At 51.0% G+C, this 21,049-nt stretch overlaps 1 protein-coding gene across 1 annotated transcript in view; it reads right to left on the bottom strand.

Annotated features, from left to right (window-relative positions):
• Positions 1-21,049, bottom strand: part of LOC138771332 (V-type proton ATPase catalytic subunit A-like) — a 73,040-nt gene that overhangs the window by 27,839 nt on the left and 24,152 nt on the right. The window contains exons 3-10 of the mRNA XM_069950954.1: positions 19,540-19,668; positions 18,779-18,993; positions 17,246-17,383; positions 17,008-17,159; positions 15,956-16,118; positions 15,602-15,710; positions 13,445-13,567; positions 11,158-11,272 (exon numbers count right to left, since the gene is read on the bottom strand). Coding sequence (XP_069807055.1) covers positions 11,158-11,272; positions 13,445-13,567; positions 15,602-15,710; positions 15,956-16,118; positions 17,008-17,159; positions 17,246-17,383; positions 18,779-18,993; positions 19,540-19,668 — 1,144 coding nt within the window. The remainder of the gene's footprint in view (positions 1-11,157; positions 11,273-13,444; positions 13,568-15,601; positions 15,711-15,955; positions 16,119-17,007; positions 17,160-17,245; positions 17,384-18,778; positions 18,994-19,539; positions 19,669-21,049) is intronic.

The following is a 21,049-nucleotide window of genomic DNA, read 5'->3' as shown; positions in this document are numbered from 1 at the left end:
TGGGGCATATTTGGGGGCATTGGCTACTATGTGGGAACTATATGAGGGCATTGGCTACTATGTGGGGCATATTTGGGGGCATTGGCTACTATGTGGGCACTATATGGGGCATTGGCTACTATGTGGGGCACTCTATGGGGGATTGGCTACTATGTGGGGCATATATGGGGGCATTGGCTACTATGTGGGCACTATATGGGGGCATTGGCTACTATGTGGGGCACTCTATGGGGGCATTGGCTACTATGTGGGGCACTATATGGGGGGATTGGCTGCTATGTGGGGCACTATATGGGGATTGACTACTATGTGGGGCACTATATGGGGATTGGCTACTATGTGGGGCACTATATGGGGGGATTGGCTACTATGTGGGGCACTATATGGGGGGATTGGCTACTATGTGGGGTACTATATGGGGATTGGTTACTAGGTGGGGCACTATATGGGGATTGGCTACTATGTGGGGCACTATATGGGGGGATTGGTTACTATGTGGGGTACTATATGGGGATTGGCTACTATGTGGGGCACTATATGGGGATTGGCTACTATGTGGGGCACTGTATGGGGGATTGGCTACTATGTGGGGTACTATATGGGGATTGGCTACTATGTGGGGCACTGTATGGGGGGATTGGCTACTATGTGGGGTACTATATGGGGATTGGCTACTATGTGGGGCTCTATATGGGGGCATAGGCTACTATGTGGGGCATATATGGGGGGGATTGGCTACTATGTGGGGCACTATACGGGGGCATTGGCTACTATGTGGGGCACTATATGGGGATTGGCTACTATGTGGGGCACTATACGGGGGCATAGGCTACTATGTGAGGCACTATATGGGGGCATTGGCTACTATGTGGGGCACTATACAGGGCCTTGGCTACTATGTGGGGCACTATATGGGGATTGGCTACTATGTGGGCCACTATATGGGGGCATAGGCTACTATGTGGGGCACTATATGGGGGATTGGATACTATATAGGGCATTTTTGGGAGGATTGGATACTGTATAGGGCACTATTCAGTCAGCAGCATGTGGTGACTGTAGGGGAGTGGCTATGGAGGGTTGCTATGGGGGCGTGGCTATGGAGGGTTGCTATGGGGGCGTGGCTATGGGGGCGTGGCTATGGCGACCGCGGCGCACATGTCCCTCTTTGCTTTTTGCAAAAGTTGGGAGGTATGATACTGACCGTCTATGGACTGACCTATCACAGTGTGACATGTATACTGACCGTCTATGGACTGACCTATCACAGTGTGACATGTATACTGACCGTCTATGGACTGACCTATCACAGTGTGACATGTATACTGACCGTCTATGGACTGACGTATCACAGTGTGACATGTATACTGACCGTCTATGGACTGACCTATCACAGTGTGACATGTATACTGACCGTCTATGGACTGACCTATCACAGTGTGACATGTATACTGACCGTCTATGGACTGACCTATCACAGTGTGACATGTATACTGACCGTCTATGGACTGACCTATCACAGTGTGACATGTATACTGACCGTGTATGGACTGACCTATCACAGTGTGACATGTATGCTGACCGTGTATGGACTGACCTATCACAGTGTGACATGTATGCTGACCGTGTATGGACTGACCTATCACAGTGTGACATGTATGCTGACCGTGTATGGACTGACCTATCACAGTGTGACATGTGTACTGACCGTCTATGGACTGACCTATCACAGTGTGACATGTATACTGACCGTCTATGGACTGACCTATCACAGTGTGACATGTATACTGACCGTGTATGGACTGACCTATCACAGTGTGACATGTATACTGACCGTCTATGGACTGACCTATCACAGTGTGACATGTATGCTGACCGTGTATGGACTGACCTATCACAGTGTGACATGTATACTGACCGTCTATGGACTGACCTATCACAGTGTGACATGTATACTGACCGTGTATGGACTGACCTATCACAGTGTGACATGTATACTGACCGTCTATGGACTGACCTATCACAGTGTGACATGTATACTGACCGTCTATGGACTGACCTATCACAGGGTGACATGTATACTGACCGTGTATGGACTGACCTATCACAGTGTGACATGTATACTGACCGTCTATGGACTGACCTATCACAGTGTGACATGTATACTGACCGTGTATGGACTGACCTATCACAGTGTGACATGTATACTGACCGTGTATGGACTGACCTATCACAGGGTGACATGTATGCTGACCGTGTATGGACTGACCTATCACAGGGTGACATGTATGCTGACCGTCTATGGACTGACCTATCACAGGGTGACATGTATGCTGACCGTGTATGGACTGACGTATCACAGTGTGACATGTATACTGACCGTGTATGGACTGACCTATCACAGTGTGACATGTATACTGACCGTCTATGGACTGACCTATCACAGTGTGACATGTATACTGACCGTCTATGGACTGACCTATCACAGGGTGACATGTATGCTGACCGTGTATGGACTGACCTATCACAGGGTGACATGTATGCTGACCGTGTATGGACTGACCTATCACAGGGTGACATGTATGCTGACCGTCTATGGACTGACCTATCACAGGGTGACATGTATGCTGACCGTGTATGGACTGACCTATCACAGGGTGACATGTATGCTGACCGTCTATGGACTGACCTATCACAGTGTGACATGTATGCTGACCGTGTATGGACTGACCTATCACAGTGTGACATGTATGCTGACCGTGTATGGACTGACCTATCACAGTGTGACATGTATGCTGATTATCTATGGACTGACCTATCACAGTGTGACATGTATACTGACCGTGTATGGACTGACCTATCACAGTGTGACATGTATGCTGACCGTGTATGGACTGACCTATCACAGTGTGACATGTGTACTGACCGTCTATGGACTGACCTATCACAGTGTGACATGTATACTGACCGTGTATGGACTGACCTATCACAGTGTGACATGTGTACTGACCGTCTATGGACTGACCTATCACAGGGTGACATGTATGCTGACCGTGTATGGACTGACGTATCACAGTGTGACATGTATACTGACCGTGTATGGACTGACCTATCACAGAGTGACATGTATACTGACCGTGTATGGACTGACCTATCACAGTGTGACATGTATGCTGACCGTGTATGGACTGACCTATCACAGTGTGACATGTATACTGACCGTGTATGGACTGACCTATCACAGTGTGACATGTATGCTGACCGTGTATGGACTGACCTATCACAGTGTGACATGTATACTGACCGTGTATGGACTGACCTATCACAGTGTGACATGTATACTGACCGTGTATGGACTGACCTATCACAGGGTGACATGTATACTGACCGTGTATGGACTGACCTATCACAGTGTGACATGTATACTGACCGTGTATGGACTGACCTATCACAGTGTGACATGTATGCTGACCGTGTACGGACTGACCTATCACAGGGTGACATGTATACTGACCGTCTATGGACTGACCTATCACAGTGTGACATGTGTACTGACCGTCTATGGACTGACCTATCACAGTGTGACATGTATACTGACCGTGTATGGACTGACCTATCACAGTGTGACATGTATGCTGACCGTCTATGGACTGACCTATCACAGTGTGACATGTATGCTGACCGTGTATGGACTGACCTATCACAGTGTGACATGTATGCTGACCGTGTATGGACTGACCTATCACAGTGTGACATGTGTACTGACCGTCTATGGACTGACCTATCACAGGGTGACATGTATGCTGACCGTGTATGGACTGACGTATCACAGTGTGACATGTATACTGACCGTGTATGGACTGACCTATCACAGTGTGACATGTATGCTGACCGTGTATGGACTGACCTATCACAGTGTGACATGTATACTGACCGTGTATGGACTGACCTATCACAGGGTGACATGTATGCTGACCGTCTATGGACTGACCTATCACAGTGTGACATGTATGCTGACCGTGTATGGACTGACCTATCACAGGGTGACATGTATGCTGACCGTCTATGGACTGACCTATCACAGTGTGACATGTGTACTGACCGTCTATGGACTGACCCATCACAGTGTGACATGTATGCTGACCGTGTATGGACTGACCTATCACAGGGTGACATGTATGCTGACCGTGTATGGACTGACCTATCACAGTGTGACATGTATGCTGACCGTGTATGGACTGACCTATCACAGGGTGACATGTGACCCCTCCTGTGTTGAGAGTTTATGTATTTCATGTGAATAGACTGCACATGAGTAATACCGCCCTATATTCTGTCTATTTATAAAGTGGGCGCTTACAAACCTTACAGACATGTGATGTACCCGTCAGTAACGTAGCTGTGATTGTAAGCAGAAGTGCAGCTGCTATATAGATGTATGGGAGACCGTCCATAGAGTCAGCCCCTCCCTCCCGCACGCTGCTAGAAACGGCCCTGTGCCCACCTGTGCCATAGCAGCCACAACACCGCATAGCTCCCCCGCCAGCTGGCATGTGTGTGTACAGAGCTTTATAGCTGTGGTGTGAATAGAGGGTGTTTAGCACTCATGGGGTTAGGGATGTGGGGTGTATGGACAGTGTTGGGGAGATGTATGTGGGGTGTATGGACAGTGTTGGGGAGATGTATGTGGGGTGTATGGACAGTGTTGGGGAGATGTATGTGGGGTGTATGGACAGTGTTGGGGAGATGTATGTGGGGGTTGGGGTGTATGGACAGTGTTGGGGAGATGTATGTGGGGTGTATGGACAGTGTTGGGGAGATGTATGTGGGGTGTATGGGCAGTGTTGGGGAGATTTATGTGGGGTGTATGGACAGTGTTGGGGAGATGTATGTGGGGTGTATGGACAGTGTTGGGGAGATGTATGTGGGTGTGTGGGGTGTATGGACAGTGTTGGGGAGATGTATGTGGGGTGTATGGACAGTGTTGGGGAGATGTATGTGGGGTGTATGGACAGTGTTGGGGAGATGTATGTGGGGGTTGGGGTGTATGGACAGTGTTGGGGAGATGTATGTGGGGGTGTATGGACAGTGTTGGGGAGATGTATGTGGGGTGTATGGGCAGTGTTGGGGAGATTTATGTGGGTGTGTGGGGTGTATGGACAGTGTTGGGGAGATGTATGTGGGGGTTGGGGTGTATGGACAGTGTTGGGGAGATGTATGTGGGGGTTGGGGTGTATGGACAGTGTTGGGGAGATATATGTGGGGTGTATGGACAGTGTTGGGGAGATGTATGTGGGGGTTGGGGTGTATGGACAGTGTTGGGGAGATGTATGTGGGGTGTATGGACAGTGTTGGGGAGATGTATGTGGGGTGTATGGGCAGTGTTGGGGAGATTTATGTGGGTGTGTGGGGTGTATGGACAGTGTTGGGGAGATGTATGTGGGGGTTGGGGTGTATGGACAGTGTTGGGGAGATATATGTGGGGTGTATGGACAGTGTTGGGGAGATGTATGTGGGTGTGTGGGGTGTATGGACAGTGTTGGGGAGATGTATGTGGGGTGTATGGACAGTGTTGGGGAGATGTATGTGGGGTGTATGGACAGTGTTGGGGAGATGTATGTGGGGTGTATGGACAGTGTTGGGGAGATGTATGTGGGGTGTATGGACAGTGTTGGGGAGATGTATGTGGGGGTTGGGGTGTATGGACAGTGTTGGGGAGATGTATGTGGGGGTTGGGGTGTATGGACAGTGTTGGGGAGATGTATGTGGGGTGTATGGACAGTGTTGGGGAGATGTATGTGGGTGTGTGGACAGTGTTGGGGAGATGTATGTGGGGGTTGGGGTGTATGGACAGTGTTGGGGAGATGTATGTGGGGTGTATGGACAGTGTTGGGGAGATGTATGTGGGTGTGTGGGGTGTATGGACAGTGTTGGGGAGATGTATGTGGGTGTGTGGGGTGTATGGACAGTGTTGGGGAGATGTATGTGGGTGTGTGGGGTGTATGGACAGTGTTGGGGAGATGTATGTGGGGGTTGGGGTGTATGGACAGTGTTGGGGAGATGTATGTGGGGGTTGGGTGTATGGACAGTGTTGGGGAGATGTATGTGGGGTGTATGGACAGTGTTGGGGAGATGTATGTGGGTGTGTGGGGTGTATGGACAGTGTTGGGGAGATGTATGTGGGTGTGTGGGGTGTATGGACAGTGTTGGGGAGATGTATGTGGGGTGTATGGACAGTGTTGGGGAGATGTATGTGGGGGTTGGGGTGTATGGACAGTGTTGGGGAGATATATGTGAGGGTTGGGGTGTAAGGACAGTGTTGGGGAGATGTATGTGGGGGTTGGGGTGTATGGACAGTGTTGGGGAGATGTATGTGGGTGTGTGGGGTGTATGGACAGTGTTGGGGAGATGTATGTGGGGTGTATGAACAGTGTTGGGGAGATGTATGTGGGTGTGTGGGGTGTATGGACAGTGTTGGGGAGATATATGTGGGTGTGTGGGGTGTATGGACAGTGTTGGGGAGATATATGTGGGGTGTATGGACAGTGTTGGGGAGATGTATGTGGGGGTTGGGGTGTATGGACAGTGTTGGGGAGATATATGTGGGGGTTGGGGTGTATGGACAGTGTTGGGGAGATGTATGTGGGGTGTATGGACAGTGTTGGGGAGATGTATGTGGGGGTTGGGGTGTATGGACAGTGTTGGGGAGATGTATGTTGGGGTTGGGGTGTATGGACAGTGTTGGGGAGATGTATGTGGGGTGTATGGACAGTGTTGGGGAGATGTATGTGGGTGTGTGGGGTGTATGGACAGTGTTGGGGAGATGTATGTGGGTGTGTGGGGTGTATGGACAGTGTTGGGGAGATGTATGTGGGGGTTGGGGTGTATGGACAGTGTTGGGGAGATGTATGTGGGGGTTGGGGTGTATGGACAGTGTTGGGGAGATGTATGTGGGGGTTGGGGTGTATGGACAGTGTTGGGGAGATGTATGTGGGGTGTATGGACAGTGTTGGGGAGATGTATGTGGGTGTGTGGGGTGTATGGACAGTGTTGGGGAGATGTATGTGGGGGTTGGGGTGTATGGACAGTGTTGGGGAGATGTATGTGGGGTGTATGGACAGTGTTGGGGAGATGTATGTGGGTGTGTGGGGTGTATGGACAGTGTTGGGGAGATGTATGTGGGGGTTGGGGAGATATATGTGGGTGTGTGGGGTGTATGGACAGTGTTGGGGAGATGTATGTGGGGTGTATGGACAGTGTTGGGGAGATGTATGTGGGTGTGTGGGGTGTATGGACAGTGTTGGGGAGATGTATGTGGGGTGTATGGACAGTGTTGGGGAGATGTATGTGGGGTGTAACAAACAGTGTTGGGGAGATGTATGTGGGTGTGTGGGGTGTATGGACAGTGTTGGGGAGATGTATGTGGGGTGTATGGACAGTGTTGGGGAGATGTATGTGGGGTGTATGGACAGTGTTGGGGAGATGTATGTGGGGTGTATGGACAGTGTTGGGGAGATGTATGTGGGGTGTATGGACAGTGTTGGGGAGATGTATGTGGGTGTGTGGGGTGTATGGACAGTGTTGGGGAGATATATGTGGGGTGTATGGACAGTGTTGGGGAGATATATGTGGGGTGTATGGACAGTGTTGGGGAGATGTATGTGGGGGTTGGGGTGTATGGACAGGGTTGGGGAGATGTATGTGGGTGTGTGGGGTGTATGGACAGTGTTGGGGAGATGTATGTGGGTGTGTGGGGGTGTATGGACAGTGTTGGGGAGATGTATGTGGGGTGGTTGGGGAGATATATGTGGGTGTGTGGGGTGTATGGACAGTGTTGGGGAGATGTATGTGGGGGTGTATGGACAGTGTTGGGGAGATGTATGTGGGTGTGTGGGGTGTATGGACAGTGTTGGGGAGATGTATGTGGGGGTTGGGGAGATGTATGTGGGTGTGTGGGGTGTATGGACAGTGTTGGGGAGATGTATTTGGGGGTTGGGGTGTATGGACAGTGTTGGGGAGATATATGTGGGGTGTATGGACAGTGTTGGGGAGATATATGTGGGGTGTATGGACAGTGTTGGGGAGATATATGTGGGGTGTATGGACAGTGTTGGGGAGATGTATGTGGGGTGTATGGACAGTGTTGGGGAGATGTATGTGGGGGTTGGGGTGTATGGACAGTGTTGGGGAGATGTATGTGGGTGTGTGGGGTGTATGGACAGTGTTGGGGAGATATATGTGGGTGTGTGGGGTGTATGGACAGTGTTGGGGAGATGTATGTGGGGTGTATGGACAGTGTTGGGGAGAGGTATGTGGGTGTGTGGGGTGTATGGACAGTGTTGGGGAGATGTATGTGGGGGTTGGGGTGTATGGACAGGGTTGGGGTGTATGGACAGTGTTGGGGAGATGTATGTGGGGGTTGGGGTGTATGGACAGTGTTGGGGAGATGTATGTGGGGTGTATGGACAGTGTTGGGGAGATGTATGTGGGGTGTATGGACAGTGTTGGGGAGATTTATGTGGGGTGTATGGACAGGGTTGGGGAGATGTATGTGGGTGTGTGGGGTGTATGGACAGTGTTGGGGAGATATATGTGGGTGTGTGGGGTGTATGGACAGTGTTGGGGAGATGTATGTGGGGTGTATGGACAGTGTTGGGGAAATGTATGTGGGGTGTATGGACAGTGTTGGGGAGATATATGTGGGGGTTGGGGTGTATGGACAGTGTTGGGGAGATGTATGTGGGGTGTATGGACAGTGTTGGGGAGATATATGTGGGTGTGTGGGGTGTATGGACAGTGTTGGGGAGATGTATGTGGGGGTTGGGGTGTATGGACAGTGTTGGGGAGATATATGTGGGTGTGTGGGGTGTATAGACAGTGTTGGGGAGATGTATGTGGGGTGTATGGACAGTGTTGGGGAGATATATGTGGGGTGTATGGACAGTGTTGGGGAGATGTATGTGGGTGTGTGGGGTGTATGGACAGTGTTGGGGAGATGTATGTGGGTGTGTGGGGTGTATGGACAGTGTTGGGGAGATGTATGTGGGGGTTGGGGTGTATGGACAGTGTTGGGGAGATGTATGTGGGTGTGTGGGGTGTATGGACAGTGTTGGGGAGATGTATGTGGGTGTGTGGGGTGTATGGACAGTGTTGGGGAGATGTATGTGGGTGTGTGGGGTGTATGGACAGTGTTGGGGAGATGTATGTGGGGGTTGGGGTGTATGGACAGTGTTGGGGAGAGGTATGTGGGTGTGTGGGGTGTAACAGACAGTGTTGGGGAGATATATGTGGGTGTGTGGGGTGTATGGACAGTGTTGGGGAGATGTATGTGGGGGTTGGGGTGTATGGACAGTGTTGGGGAGATGTATGTGGGGGTTGGGGTGTATGGACAGTGTTGGGGAGATATATGTGGGTGTGTGGGGTGTATGGACAGTGTTGGGGAGATGTATGTGGGGGTTGGGGTGTATGGACAGTGTTGGGGAGATGTATGTGGGGGTTGGGGTGTATGGACAGTGTTGGGGAGATGTATGTGGGGGTTGGGGTGTATGGACAGTGTTGGGGAGATGTATGTGGGGTGTATGGACAGTGTTGGGGAGATATATGTGGGGGTTGGGGTGTATGGACAGTGTTGGGGAGATATATGTGGGGTGTATGGACAGTGTTGGGGAGATATATGTGGGGTGTATGGACAGTGTTGGGGAGATATATGTGGGGTGTATGGACAGTGTTGGGGAGATGTATGTGGGGGTTGGGGTGTATGGACAGTGTTGGGGAGATGTATGTGGGGTGTATGGACAGTGTTGGGGAGATGTATGTGGGGGTTGGGGTGTATGGACAGTGTTGGGGAGATATATGTGGGTGTGTGGGGTGTATGGACAGTGTTGGGGAGATGTATGTGGGGGTTGGGGTGTATGGACAGTGTTGGGGAGATGTATGTGGGGTGTATGGACAGTGTTGGGGAGATGTATGTGGGTGTGTGGGGTGTATGGACAGTGTTGGGGAGATGTATGTGGGGTGTATGGACAGTGTTGGGGAGATATATGTGGGGGTTGGGGTGTATGGACAGTGTTGGGGAGATGTATGTGGGTGTGTGGGGTGTATGGACAATGTTGGGGAGATATATGTGGGGGTTGGGGTGTATGGACAGTGTTGGGGAGATGTATGTGGGGGTTGGGGTGTATGGACAGTGTTGGGGAGATGTATGTGGGGTGTGTGGGGTGTATGGACAGTGTTGGGGAGATGTATGTGGGGTGTATGGACAGTGTTGGGGAGATGTATGTGGGGGTTGGGGTGTATGGACAGTGTTGGGGAGATGTATGTGGGTGTGTGGGGTGTATGGACAGTGTTGGGGAGATGTATGTGGGGGTTGGGGTGTATGGACAGTGTTGGGGAGATGTATGTGGGGGTTGGGGTGTATGGACAGTGTTGGGGAGATGTATGTGGGGTGTATGGACAGTGTTGGGGAGATATATGTGGGGGTTGGGGTGTATGGACAGTGTTGGGGAGATGTATGTGGGGGTTGGGGTGTATGGACAGTGTTGGGGAGATGTATGTGGGGGTTGGGGTGTATGGACAGTGTTGGGGAGATGTATGTGGGGGTTGGGGTGTATGGACAGTGTTGGGGAGATATATGTGGGGGTTGGGGTGTATGGACAGTGTTGGGGAGATGTATGTGGGGTGTATGGACAGTGTTGGGGAGATGTATGTGGGGGTTGGGGTGTATGGACAGTGTTGGGGAGATATATGTGGGGTGTATGGACAGTGTTGGGGAGATATATGTGGGGTGTATGGACAATGTTGGGGAGATGTATGTGGGGGTTGGGGTGTATGGACAGTGTTGGGGAGATGTATGTGGGGTGTATGGACAGTGTTGGGGAGATGTATGTGGGTGTGTGGGGTGTATGGACAGTGTTGGGGAGATGTATGTGGGGTGTATGGACAGTGTTGGGGAGATGTATGTGGGGTGTATGGACAGTGTTGGGGAGATATATGTGAGGGTTGGGGTGTATGGACAGTGTTGGGGAGATGTATGTGGGGTGTATGGACAGTGTTGGGGAGATGTATGTGGGGGTTTCTACACCACTCTTCGATCCACTCGCCCCTAAACATCTTTACAATCGGTGATAGGAAATATTTAGTGGTGGAGAAGAGACTCACGCTCCAACAATGCTGACGCTTCCTTCTCGGCCCGGGCTCCCCAGACATTTGACTCTTCCTGCACGCTCATAGAAAGAAGCCAAGCGAGCACCGAGGTAGGCAGGATAGCCACTATCTGTAAGAGATCAGGCACTGTCAGATAGCTGGATGGTATCAGCCATGGGGAGGAGAGGAATAGCCACTGTCTGTAAGAGATCAGGCACTGTCAGATAGCTGGATGGTGTCCACCATGGGGAGGAGAGGAATAGCCACTGTCTGTATACGATCAGGCACTGTCAGATAGCTGGATGGTGTCCACCATGGGGAGGAGAGGAATAGCCACTGTCTGTAAGAGATCAGGCACTGTCAGATAGCTGGATGGTTTCAGCCATGGGGAGGAGAGGAATAGCCACTATCTGTAAGAGATCAGGCACTGTCAGATAGCTGGATGGTGTCCACCATGGGGAGGAGAGGAATAGCCACTGTATGTAAGAGATCAGGCACTGTCAGACAGTGGCTATTCCTCTCCTCCCCATGGTGGACACCATCCAGCTATCTGACAGTGCCTGATCTCTTACAGATAGTGGCTATTCCTCTCCTCCCCATGGCTGATACCATCCAGCTATCTGACAGTGCCTGATCTCTTACAGACAGTCGCTATTCCTCTCCTCCCCATGGTGGACACCAACTAGATATCTTACAGTGCCTGATCTCTTACAGACAGTGGCTATTCCCCTCCTCCCCATGGCGGACACCATCCAGCTATCTGACAGTGCCTGATCGTATACAGACAGTCGCTATTCCTCTCCTACCCATGGTGGACACCAACTAGATATCTTACAGTGCCTGATCTTTTACAGATAGCTGGATGGTGTCCACCATGGGGAGGAGAGGAATAGCCACTGTCTGTAAGAGATCAGGCACTGTCAGATAGCTGGATGGTATCAGTCATGGGGAGGAGAGGAATAGCCACTATCTGTAAGAGATCAGGCACTGTCAGATAGCTGGATGGTATCAGTCATGGGGAGGAGAGGAATAGCCACTATCTGTAAGAGATCAGGCACTGTCAGATAGCTGGATGGTATCAGCCATGGGGAGGAGAGGAATAGCCACTGTCTGTAAGAGATCAGGCACTGTCAGATAGCTGGATGGTATCAGCCATGGGGAGGAGAGGAATAGCCACTGTCTGTAAGAGATCAGGCACTGTCAGATAGCTGGATGGTATCAGCCATGGGGAGGAGAGGAATAGCCACTGTCTGTATACGATCAGGCACTGTCAGATAGCTGGATGGTGTCCACCATGGGGAGGAGAGGAATAGCGACTGTCTGTAAGAGATCAGGCACTGTAAGATATCTAGTTGGTGTCCACCATGGGGAGGAGAGGAATAGCGACTGTCTGTAAGAGATCAGGCACTGTCAGATAGCTGGATGGTATCAGCCATGGGGAGGAGGGGAATAGCCACTGTCTGTAAGAGATCAGGCACTGTCAGATAGCTGGATGGTATCAGCCATGGGGAGGAGAGGAATAGCCACTGTCTGTAAGAGATCAGGCACTGTCAGATAGCTGGATGTTGTCCACCATGGGGAGGAGAGGAATAGCCACTATCTGTAAGAGATCAGGCACTGTCAGATAGCTGGATGGTATCAGGCATGGGGAGGAGAGGAATAGCCACTGTCTGTAAGAGATCAGGCACTGTCAGATAGCTGGATGGTATCAGGCATGGGGAGGAGAGGAATAGCCACTGTCTGTAAGAGATCAGGCACTGTCAGATAGCTGGATGGTATCAGGCATGGGGAGGAGAGGAATAGCCACTGTCTGTAAGAGATCAGGCACTGTCAGATAGCTGGATGGTGTCCGCCATGGGGAGAAGAGGAATAGCCACTGTCTGTAAGAGATCAGGCACTGTCAGATAGCTGGATGGTATCAGCCATGGGGAGGAGAGGAATAGCCACTGTCTGTAAGAGATCAGGCACTGTCAGATAGCTGGATGGTATCAGGCATGGGGAGGAGAGGAATAGCCACTGTCTGTAAGAGATCAGGCACTGTCAGATAGCTGGATGGTGTCCACCATGGGGAGGAGGGGAATAGCCACTGTCTGTAAGAGATCAGGCACTGTCAGATATCAAGGTCTGTGCTGCACACCATGGTGACATGTCAATATAACACACTATATTCCAGAAGAGCAGTGACAAGGGCAGACAGCATGGGCTCAGAGACCCTCATAGACTTCTATGTCCTGGGGCTGACAGCACTGATACTGCTATGTGGGGTCAATGACTCTAATACATAGAAATGAGGGATTCTTACCAGCAGGCATTTCTGCCAGGCGACCAGAGATTTCCCTCAGAGCTTCAGCCCACCGAGACGTGGAGTCGGCCATCATACTGACATTGTAGCCCATGTCTCGGAAGTACTCTGATAGGGTAATACCTGAGGAGACAAAGTTCCTTTTAGTATATGATGGTGGATGATATTGTATATATTAATAAAAGTAAGAAAAAAGTGGTGATGTGATCAGAATAATGGACTCCACTGTGTCACTCCTCTCACCTAATTGTCCATACAGTATGTTGGGCACACACCAGCTGTACATAGGCATAGCTACACTATGGTGTTACACACACTGGCTCTAAAGGGACATGGTAACCCACCTGTGTAGATAGAAGCCTCTAGGGCATGGTAACCCACATGTGTAGATAGATGCCTCTAGGGCATGGTAACCCACCTGTGTAGATAGATGCCTCTAGGACATGGTAACCCACCTGTGTAGATAGAAGCCTCTAGGGCATGGTAACCCACATGTGTAGATAGAAGCCTCTAGCACATGGTAACCCACATGTGTAGATAGATGCCTCTAGGACATGGTAACCCACCTGTGTAGATAGAAGCCTCTAGCACATGGTAACCCACCTGTGTAGATAGAAGCCTCTAGGGCATGGTAACCCACATGTGTAGATAGAAGCCTCTAGCACATGGTAACCCACATGTGTAGATAGATGCCTCTAGGACATGGTAACCCACCTGTGTAGATAGAAGCCTCTAGCACATGGTAACCCACATGTGTAGATAGATGCCTCTTGGGCATGGTAACCCACCTGTGTAGATAGAAGCCTCTAGGGCATGGTAACCCACCTGTGTAGATAGATGCCTCTTGGACATGGTAACCCACCTGTGTAGATAGATGCCTCTTGGACATGGTAACCCACCTGTGTAGATAGATGCCTCTTGGGCATGGTAACCCACCTGTGTAGATAGATGCCTCTAGGACATGGTAACCCACCTGTGTAGATAGAAGCCTCTAGGACATGGTAACCCACCTGTGTAGATAGATGCCTCTTGGGCATGGTAACCCACCTGTGTAGATAGATGCCTCTAGGACATGGTAACCCACCTGTGTAGATAGAAGCCTCTAGGACATGGTAACCCACCTGTGTAGATAGATGCCTCTTGGGCATGGTAACCCACCTGTGTAGATAGATGCCTCTTGGGCATGGTAACCCACCTGTGTAGATAGATGCCTCTTGGGCATGGTAACCCACCTGTGTAGATAGATGCCTCTTGGGCATGGTAACCCACCTGTGTAGATAGATGCCTCTTGGGCATGGTAACCCACCTGTGTAGATAGATGCCTCTTGGACATGGTAACCCACCTGTGTAGATAGAAGCCTCTAGGACATGGTAACCCACCTGTGTAGATAGATGCCTCTTGGGCATGGTAACCCACCTGTGTAGATAGATGCCTCTTGGGCATGGTAACCCACCTGTGTAGATAGAAGCCTCTAGGACATGGTAACCCACCTGTGTAGATAGATGCCTCTTGGGCATGGTAACCCACCTGTGTAGATAGATGCCTCTTGGGCATGGTAACCCACCTGTGTAGATAGAAGCCTCTAGGACATGGTAACCCACCTGTGTAGATAGAAGCCTCTAGGGCATGGTAACCCACCTGTGTAGATAGATGCCTCTTGGGCATGGTAACCCACCTGTGTAGATAGATGCCTCTTGGGCATGGTAACCCACCTGTGTAGATAGATGCCTCTAGGACATGGTAACCCACCTGTGTAGATAGAAGCCTCTAGGACATGGTAACCCACCTGTGTAGATAGATGCCTCTTGGGCATGGTAACCCACCTGTGTAGATAGATGCCTCTTGGGCATGGTAACCCACCTGTGTAGATAGATGCCTCTTGGGCATGGTAACCCACCTGTGTAGATAGATGCCTCTAGGACATGGTAACCCACCTGTGTAGATAGATGCCTCTTGGGCATGGTAACCCACCTGTGTAGATAGATGCCTCTTGGGCATGGTAACCCACCTGTGTAGATAGAAGCCTCTAGGACATGGTAACCCACCTGTGTAGATAGATGCCTCTAGGGCATGGTAACCCACCTGTGTAGATAGATGCCTCTTGGGCATGGTAACCCACCTGTGTAGATAGATGCCTCTTGGGCATGGTAACCCACCTGTGTAGATAGATGCTTCTCGGGCAGCCACTGGCATGTTTGACGTGTTGGCCACTAGCGTTGTCCTTTTCATGATTGTTTCTGTCTTCCCATCTACCTCCATGGTAAGCTGGATAAAATATTCACACCATCAGGTCACATTACATTGATAAGTCACCAACCTGCCCATCCATAGATGCCAGTATCTAATTTGCCTGGTGGGTGCCCCGATCCCGCTATATAACATTAATTGGAAGCCAGAAGATGGGAGTCCACGAGCTAAATAAGATCATTATACATGTTGACAAGGGTCAGGGTATACAGGGAGTTTTAGGTAGTTCTTCAGAAGGGTTCACAAACATTTCTTGGCCTTACCTCAGGGAAATCTCGCAGCACCTCAGACATTTCATTGCCGCGCTCTCCACAGCCCACGTAGACAATGACGTCACTGTTGGAGTATTTGGAGAGTGCTTGGGAGATGACAGTCTTCCCACAACCAAAAGCTCCTGGAATGGCGGTGGTTCCACCCTGAACGCACCTGGAACATAGAAATGTCTGGACTTAGTTCTGAGAAGTCTTTAAAGACATCTACTGGTCATCTCACAGACATGATGACTGGCTTCCAGCACACAATCAGGGGGTCCTTGTCATATACAGGCACGTAGGGGCCAAGCTTCTGGTGTGTCCACCCACCTCCAGCCATGGTTCCCCGCTGGTACTACAAGTCTACAAGCAATGGTATGGGGCCACCAGGGTCCAATCCTCCCTAACTATAAAGACTAAAGTGATGGTATAATGCGCTTAGTGTAGTGGTCCTAACCACTGCTTTTATGTGGTCTATGGGGGCGTTGCTCATCTGATTGCCCCAGGAGTCCTTGAGGTGAAGCTGCCTGGGAAATGGGATGACTGGTGTCACCCTGTAAGATAATGTCTAACCAGATGTACCCATTTGTAGTCTGTAGAAGTAGTGCTTCGCCTCATGACTAGGCAGATCAACCGACTGACCACTGGCAGATGATGTCTGTGGAGATAGGGCTCAGGTGTGATGGAATTTCACTGCATAACCCCTTTGTTCTGGCAGAGATAAGCTGCAGTTAGAGCTCTCTGGCTTCCCTCCTTATAGAAAACACAGGCTCTCTCGGAAATACTGAATGTTTCTGTGCATGGACAGGACGGGGGTTGGATGGAAGAGTTTATACACCAGTCTATACACCGTATTCAAAAAGAGAACCAGAACCTTCCAAGAACTGCCTCAAAGGCATCTTTCACTGCCCACTTAATCCCTACTTTGTAGTGATGAGGAGCACATGTTCCAAGGCCCTTTCATGGGTTGGACATCAGTGTGCAGGGTGGTATCCTATAGGTGGCGCTAGAGGCAGTTATGGAGGAGAGGTAAAAGGCAGAAATGGGAATATTTGTTGACATACGGAAAGAGGGCGTCCAGGACTCTCTGTCCTGTCAGCAGCGGGTTGTTTGCTGGAAGCTTCTCCGCCGTTGGACGAATCTGACGGACCGGCCAAACTTGGACCATGGTCAGCTTTTCCTTGATGCCCTCAAAGTCTAATTCCATGACTACATCCTGAGAAAAGAGACAGACAGAGTGACTGTAACCTGTAGGCACGTCTTGGTTCCCCTGTACCGTGCAGTGGAGCTGACGCATTTTACCGAAATGTCGTAGTTCCCAGGAGGAGCGATGTAAGTGACCGTGCCACAGCTGCGGGGAGGGACCATGATCTTGTGCTTGATGAGGGAGTTCTCTGTAACAACTCCATAAATGTCTCCTCCAGTAAGATGGCTCCCAGCCTGGAAGAGAAGACTAGCTGCATCATATGGCCATTACTTATTGAAGACCTATAGAACTGGAGACAAGTGGGTCCATTGTTTCCCGGGGACAGTATACAATGCATTACATATGTGGTGTAGCCCGGGTGATCCAGTGCTCAACCGCCGGGATGATGTTATGTCGGTGGTTGGGATATAGCTCAGCCAGTAGGATGTAGTCGTGAGGCCAGTGCTAACTCAGCACACAGGTGTGATGGTATACCTGCTTTGTTTATTGGCTGACTATATTAATCCCCAATGGTCGGTGACCTGCCGGGCTGTGATGGGTCCCTTGGGTTCTTATCATGGTGGTCCAGAGTGGGGAGGTGACCCACCCGGACTGTTGGTACCGCCACCCACAGAAAGGGGAAATGACTCAAGGACGGTGTAGCCTGTGTGTATAGGTGCTGGTGCAATTATCACTGAGTCCCAGTAGAATAAATAAACTGATCTTTACTGACAAGTCTCTTGTTATACAGGATAATAGGTTGACAAGTGATTTTTGAGATACAGACTTGCATTCGCTGAATCTGTGCTTAGAGATGCTGAAGTGGTGAGGTAGAATAGCAGTGCTGGTTTAGTTGAGTAAAGTAGAGGAGTTCAGAAGAGTGGAGAGGAGTTTGTTGGGTGAGCCCCAACCCAGTTTAGTAATGTGCTCTGCCAGAACTTGTAAAAAGAAATACTTGAGAGAGAGCCCGTGTTTCGACCTTTGTCGCTACAAACCACCTTCTGCCCTGCAGTGCCGGGTGACCTGTCCTACGAGGGTGACACAAGCCCCAGTCTTGGTTACCTGAGTGTAGCTAAGTGTCCGAGCGTGTCCCAGTTTCACCTGCGCTGCGAGATAAGAGTACGTAGGCCTTGGATATGGCTGCTTTGCTTTATCCGGGTCAATTCCTCTGTCTAGGATATTGCCCTGCACTGTATATAGAGGCTCACGGCGTGGGTTGGGGTGTTCTCTGACTTGTCCTCCTTAAGTGTTTAGCACTGCATCTTGACTGTAAGTGTAGCTTTAGAAAAGAAAGTCTCTGCATTCTCCATACATGTGTCCGCTATCACAGCAAGACTAAGAATAACTGTCCCCTAGGGGTTTTGTTGTGTATGAATAGAGTTCAGGGATAGGTAGAGAAAGAACAGCATCTCTCATTGTCTAGCACAGACCATATGGTACAAAAACAGTAACCTTTGAATAACTGCAGCTGTGCAACATATAACCGCACCTGCACATAACAGTGACACCTTGTGGTAAAACTAGAGAATGCACCTTCATTACCACTGAAGGGATAACTTTGCGACAGGTGCCTAAAGCACTCAACTGTGGGACACCACAACTACAAGTCACTCAATGCAAGCTCCACCCTCTTGCAGGTGGCTACTTACCCGAATGTTTTTATCTGGAATAAACTCCCATTTGATATCACGTGACAGCGCATTGATATTGATTCCTCGGGGGATGTAGATACTTTTTGTGAGATCAGCAATATCTTTCAGTGGACGTTGGATCCCATCAAAAATGTTCCCCATAATTCCCGGCCCGAGCTCTACTGACAAAGGCTTTCCAGTCCTGAGGACGGGGTCACCCACAGACACCCCAGCTGAAGTTAAAGCTAAGGAAGGTCGCAGGGAACATGTGGAAGATCCCACCATGACCTTGGGGATCCGCAAATTCTCCTTACACCAAAAAGTTTCCATTATATTATAAAACAGAGCGCCCCTTCCCCATGGATGAGACCCTCCAGTGCTGCACACCTCATCCACTCCCATGTCCCTGGAACATCTCTGCAGTAAGCCATTCCTCTCCATATAAAATGGCTGTATCCCTGCATAGTCCAATCAGCTACAGGCTTGGCAGGAAAACATATCTTTAGGGAATGGTGATATTTCTACATTTACATTAGGAATAACAGGAGTGGCCCAATGTTACGAGAGAAGACGTCGCTAAATCCTTACTTCATGGAATTCGTGTCTGTATCAGAATTGCACAGACCAGAACCCCTTAGCATCATCTCATGGTGTGGACATAGGGGTCTCATTGCTGGCGAATGGCACCATGTCTTATACTGGGACAATACTGCACTGGACCAGGGTTATTGAAAGGTGGACAGGATGTAGGCCTCATATCAATCTCCTAGAAAGGATACAGGTCTCCTCATACACTTGAATGGTGGCCAGGTCCCCCTCCAGGCGGATGATCTCCCCCACAAGCTCAGAGTGACCCACGCGCACCAGCTCATACATAGCCGCCCCCGCCATCTGGGCTGCCGTAACCACTGTGGGATAGAGAATACAAGGATGAGCCCTAGAAATACAGGCTGATAAACATGGGACAGAGGACAGATGGCAAGTCACGGGGGAAAGGAACCCCACCAAGTAGCCTGGTGCCACCATACACAGAGGGAGACAGGAGGAGGGAGATGAAGGAGTGTGAAGAGGGAGGAGAAACAGAGGAGACAGGGGAGGAGTGAGGAGACAGGGGAGGAGTGTGGAGACAGGGGAGGAGTGAGGAGACAGGGGAGGAGTGAGGAGACAGGGGAGGAGTGTGGAGACAGGGGAGGAGTGAGGAGACAGGGGAGGAGTGAGGAGACAGGGGAGGAGTGTGGAGACAGGGGAGGAGTGAGGAGACAGGGGAGGAGTTAGGAGACAGGGGAGGAGTGAGGAGACAGGGGAGGAGTGAGGAGACAGGGGAGGAGTGAGGAGACAGGGGAGGAGTGAGGAGACAGGGGAGGAGTGAGGAGACAGGGGAGGAGTGTGGAGACAGGGGAGGAGTGTGGAGACAGGGGAGGAGTGAGTAGACGGGAGGAGTGTGGAGACAGGGGAGGAGTGAGGAGACAGGGGAGGAGTGAGGAGACAGGGGAGGAGTTAGGAGACAGGGGAGGAGTGAGGAGACAGGGGAGGAGGAGGGAGACAGGGGAGGAGTGAGGAGACAGGGGAGGAGGAGGGAGACAGGGGAGGAGTGAGGAGACAGGGGAGGAGTGAGGAGACAGGGGAGGAGGAGGGAGACAGAGGAGGAGGGAGACAGGGGAGGAGTGAGGAGACAGGGGAGGAGAGAGGAGACAGGGGAGGAGTGTGGAGACAGGGGAGGAGTGTGGAGACAGGGGAGGAGTGTGGAGACAGGGGAGGAGTGAGGAGACAGGGGAGGAGTGAGGAGACAGGGGAGGAGTGAGGAGACAGGGGAGGAGTGTGGAGACAGGGGAGGAGTGTGGAGACAGGGGAGGAGTGTGGAGACAGGGGAGGAGTGAGGAGACAGGGGAGGAGTGTGGAGACAGGGGAGGAGTGTGGAGACAGGGGAGGAGTTTGGAGACAGGGGAGGAGTGAGGAGACAGGGGAGGATTGGAGAGACAGGGGAGGAGTGAGGAGACAGGGGAGGAGTGAGGAGACAGGGGAGGAGTGTGGAGACAGGGGAGGAGTGTGGAGACAGGGGAGGAGTGTGAGAGAGGGGAGGAAGTGTGGAGAACAGGGGAGGAGTGAGGAGACAGGGGAGGAGTGAGGAGACAGGGGAGGAGTGAGGAGACAGGGGAGGAGTTAGGAGACAGGGGAGGAGAAACAGAGGAGACAGGGGAGGAGTGTGGAGACAGGGGAGGAGTGTGGAGACAGGGGAGGAGTGTGGAGACAGGGGAGGAGTGAGGAGACAGGGGAGGAGGAGGGAGACAG

This window comes from Dendropsophus ebraccatus, chromosome 13, assembly GCF_027789765.1.
Source record: "Dendropsophus ebraccatus isolate aDenEbr1 chromosome 13, aDenEbr1.pat, whole genome shotgun sequence".
Taxonomy (NCBI): domain Eukaryota; kingdom Metazoa; phylum Chordata; class Amphibia; order Anura; family Hylidae; genus Dendropsophus; species Dendropsophus ebraccatus.
This window is presented reverse-complemented; position numbering and strand designations above follow the sequence as displayed.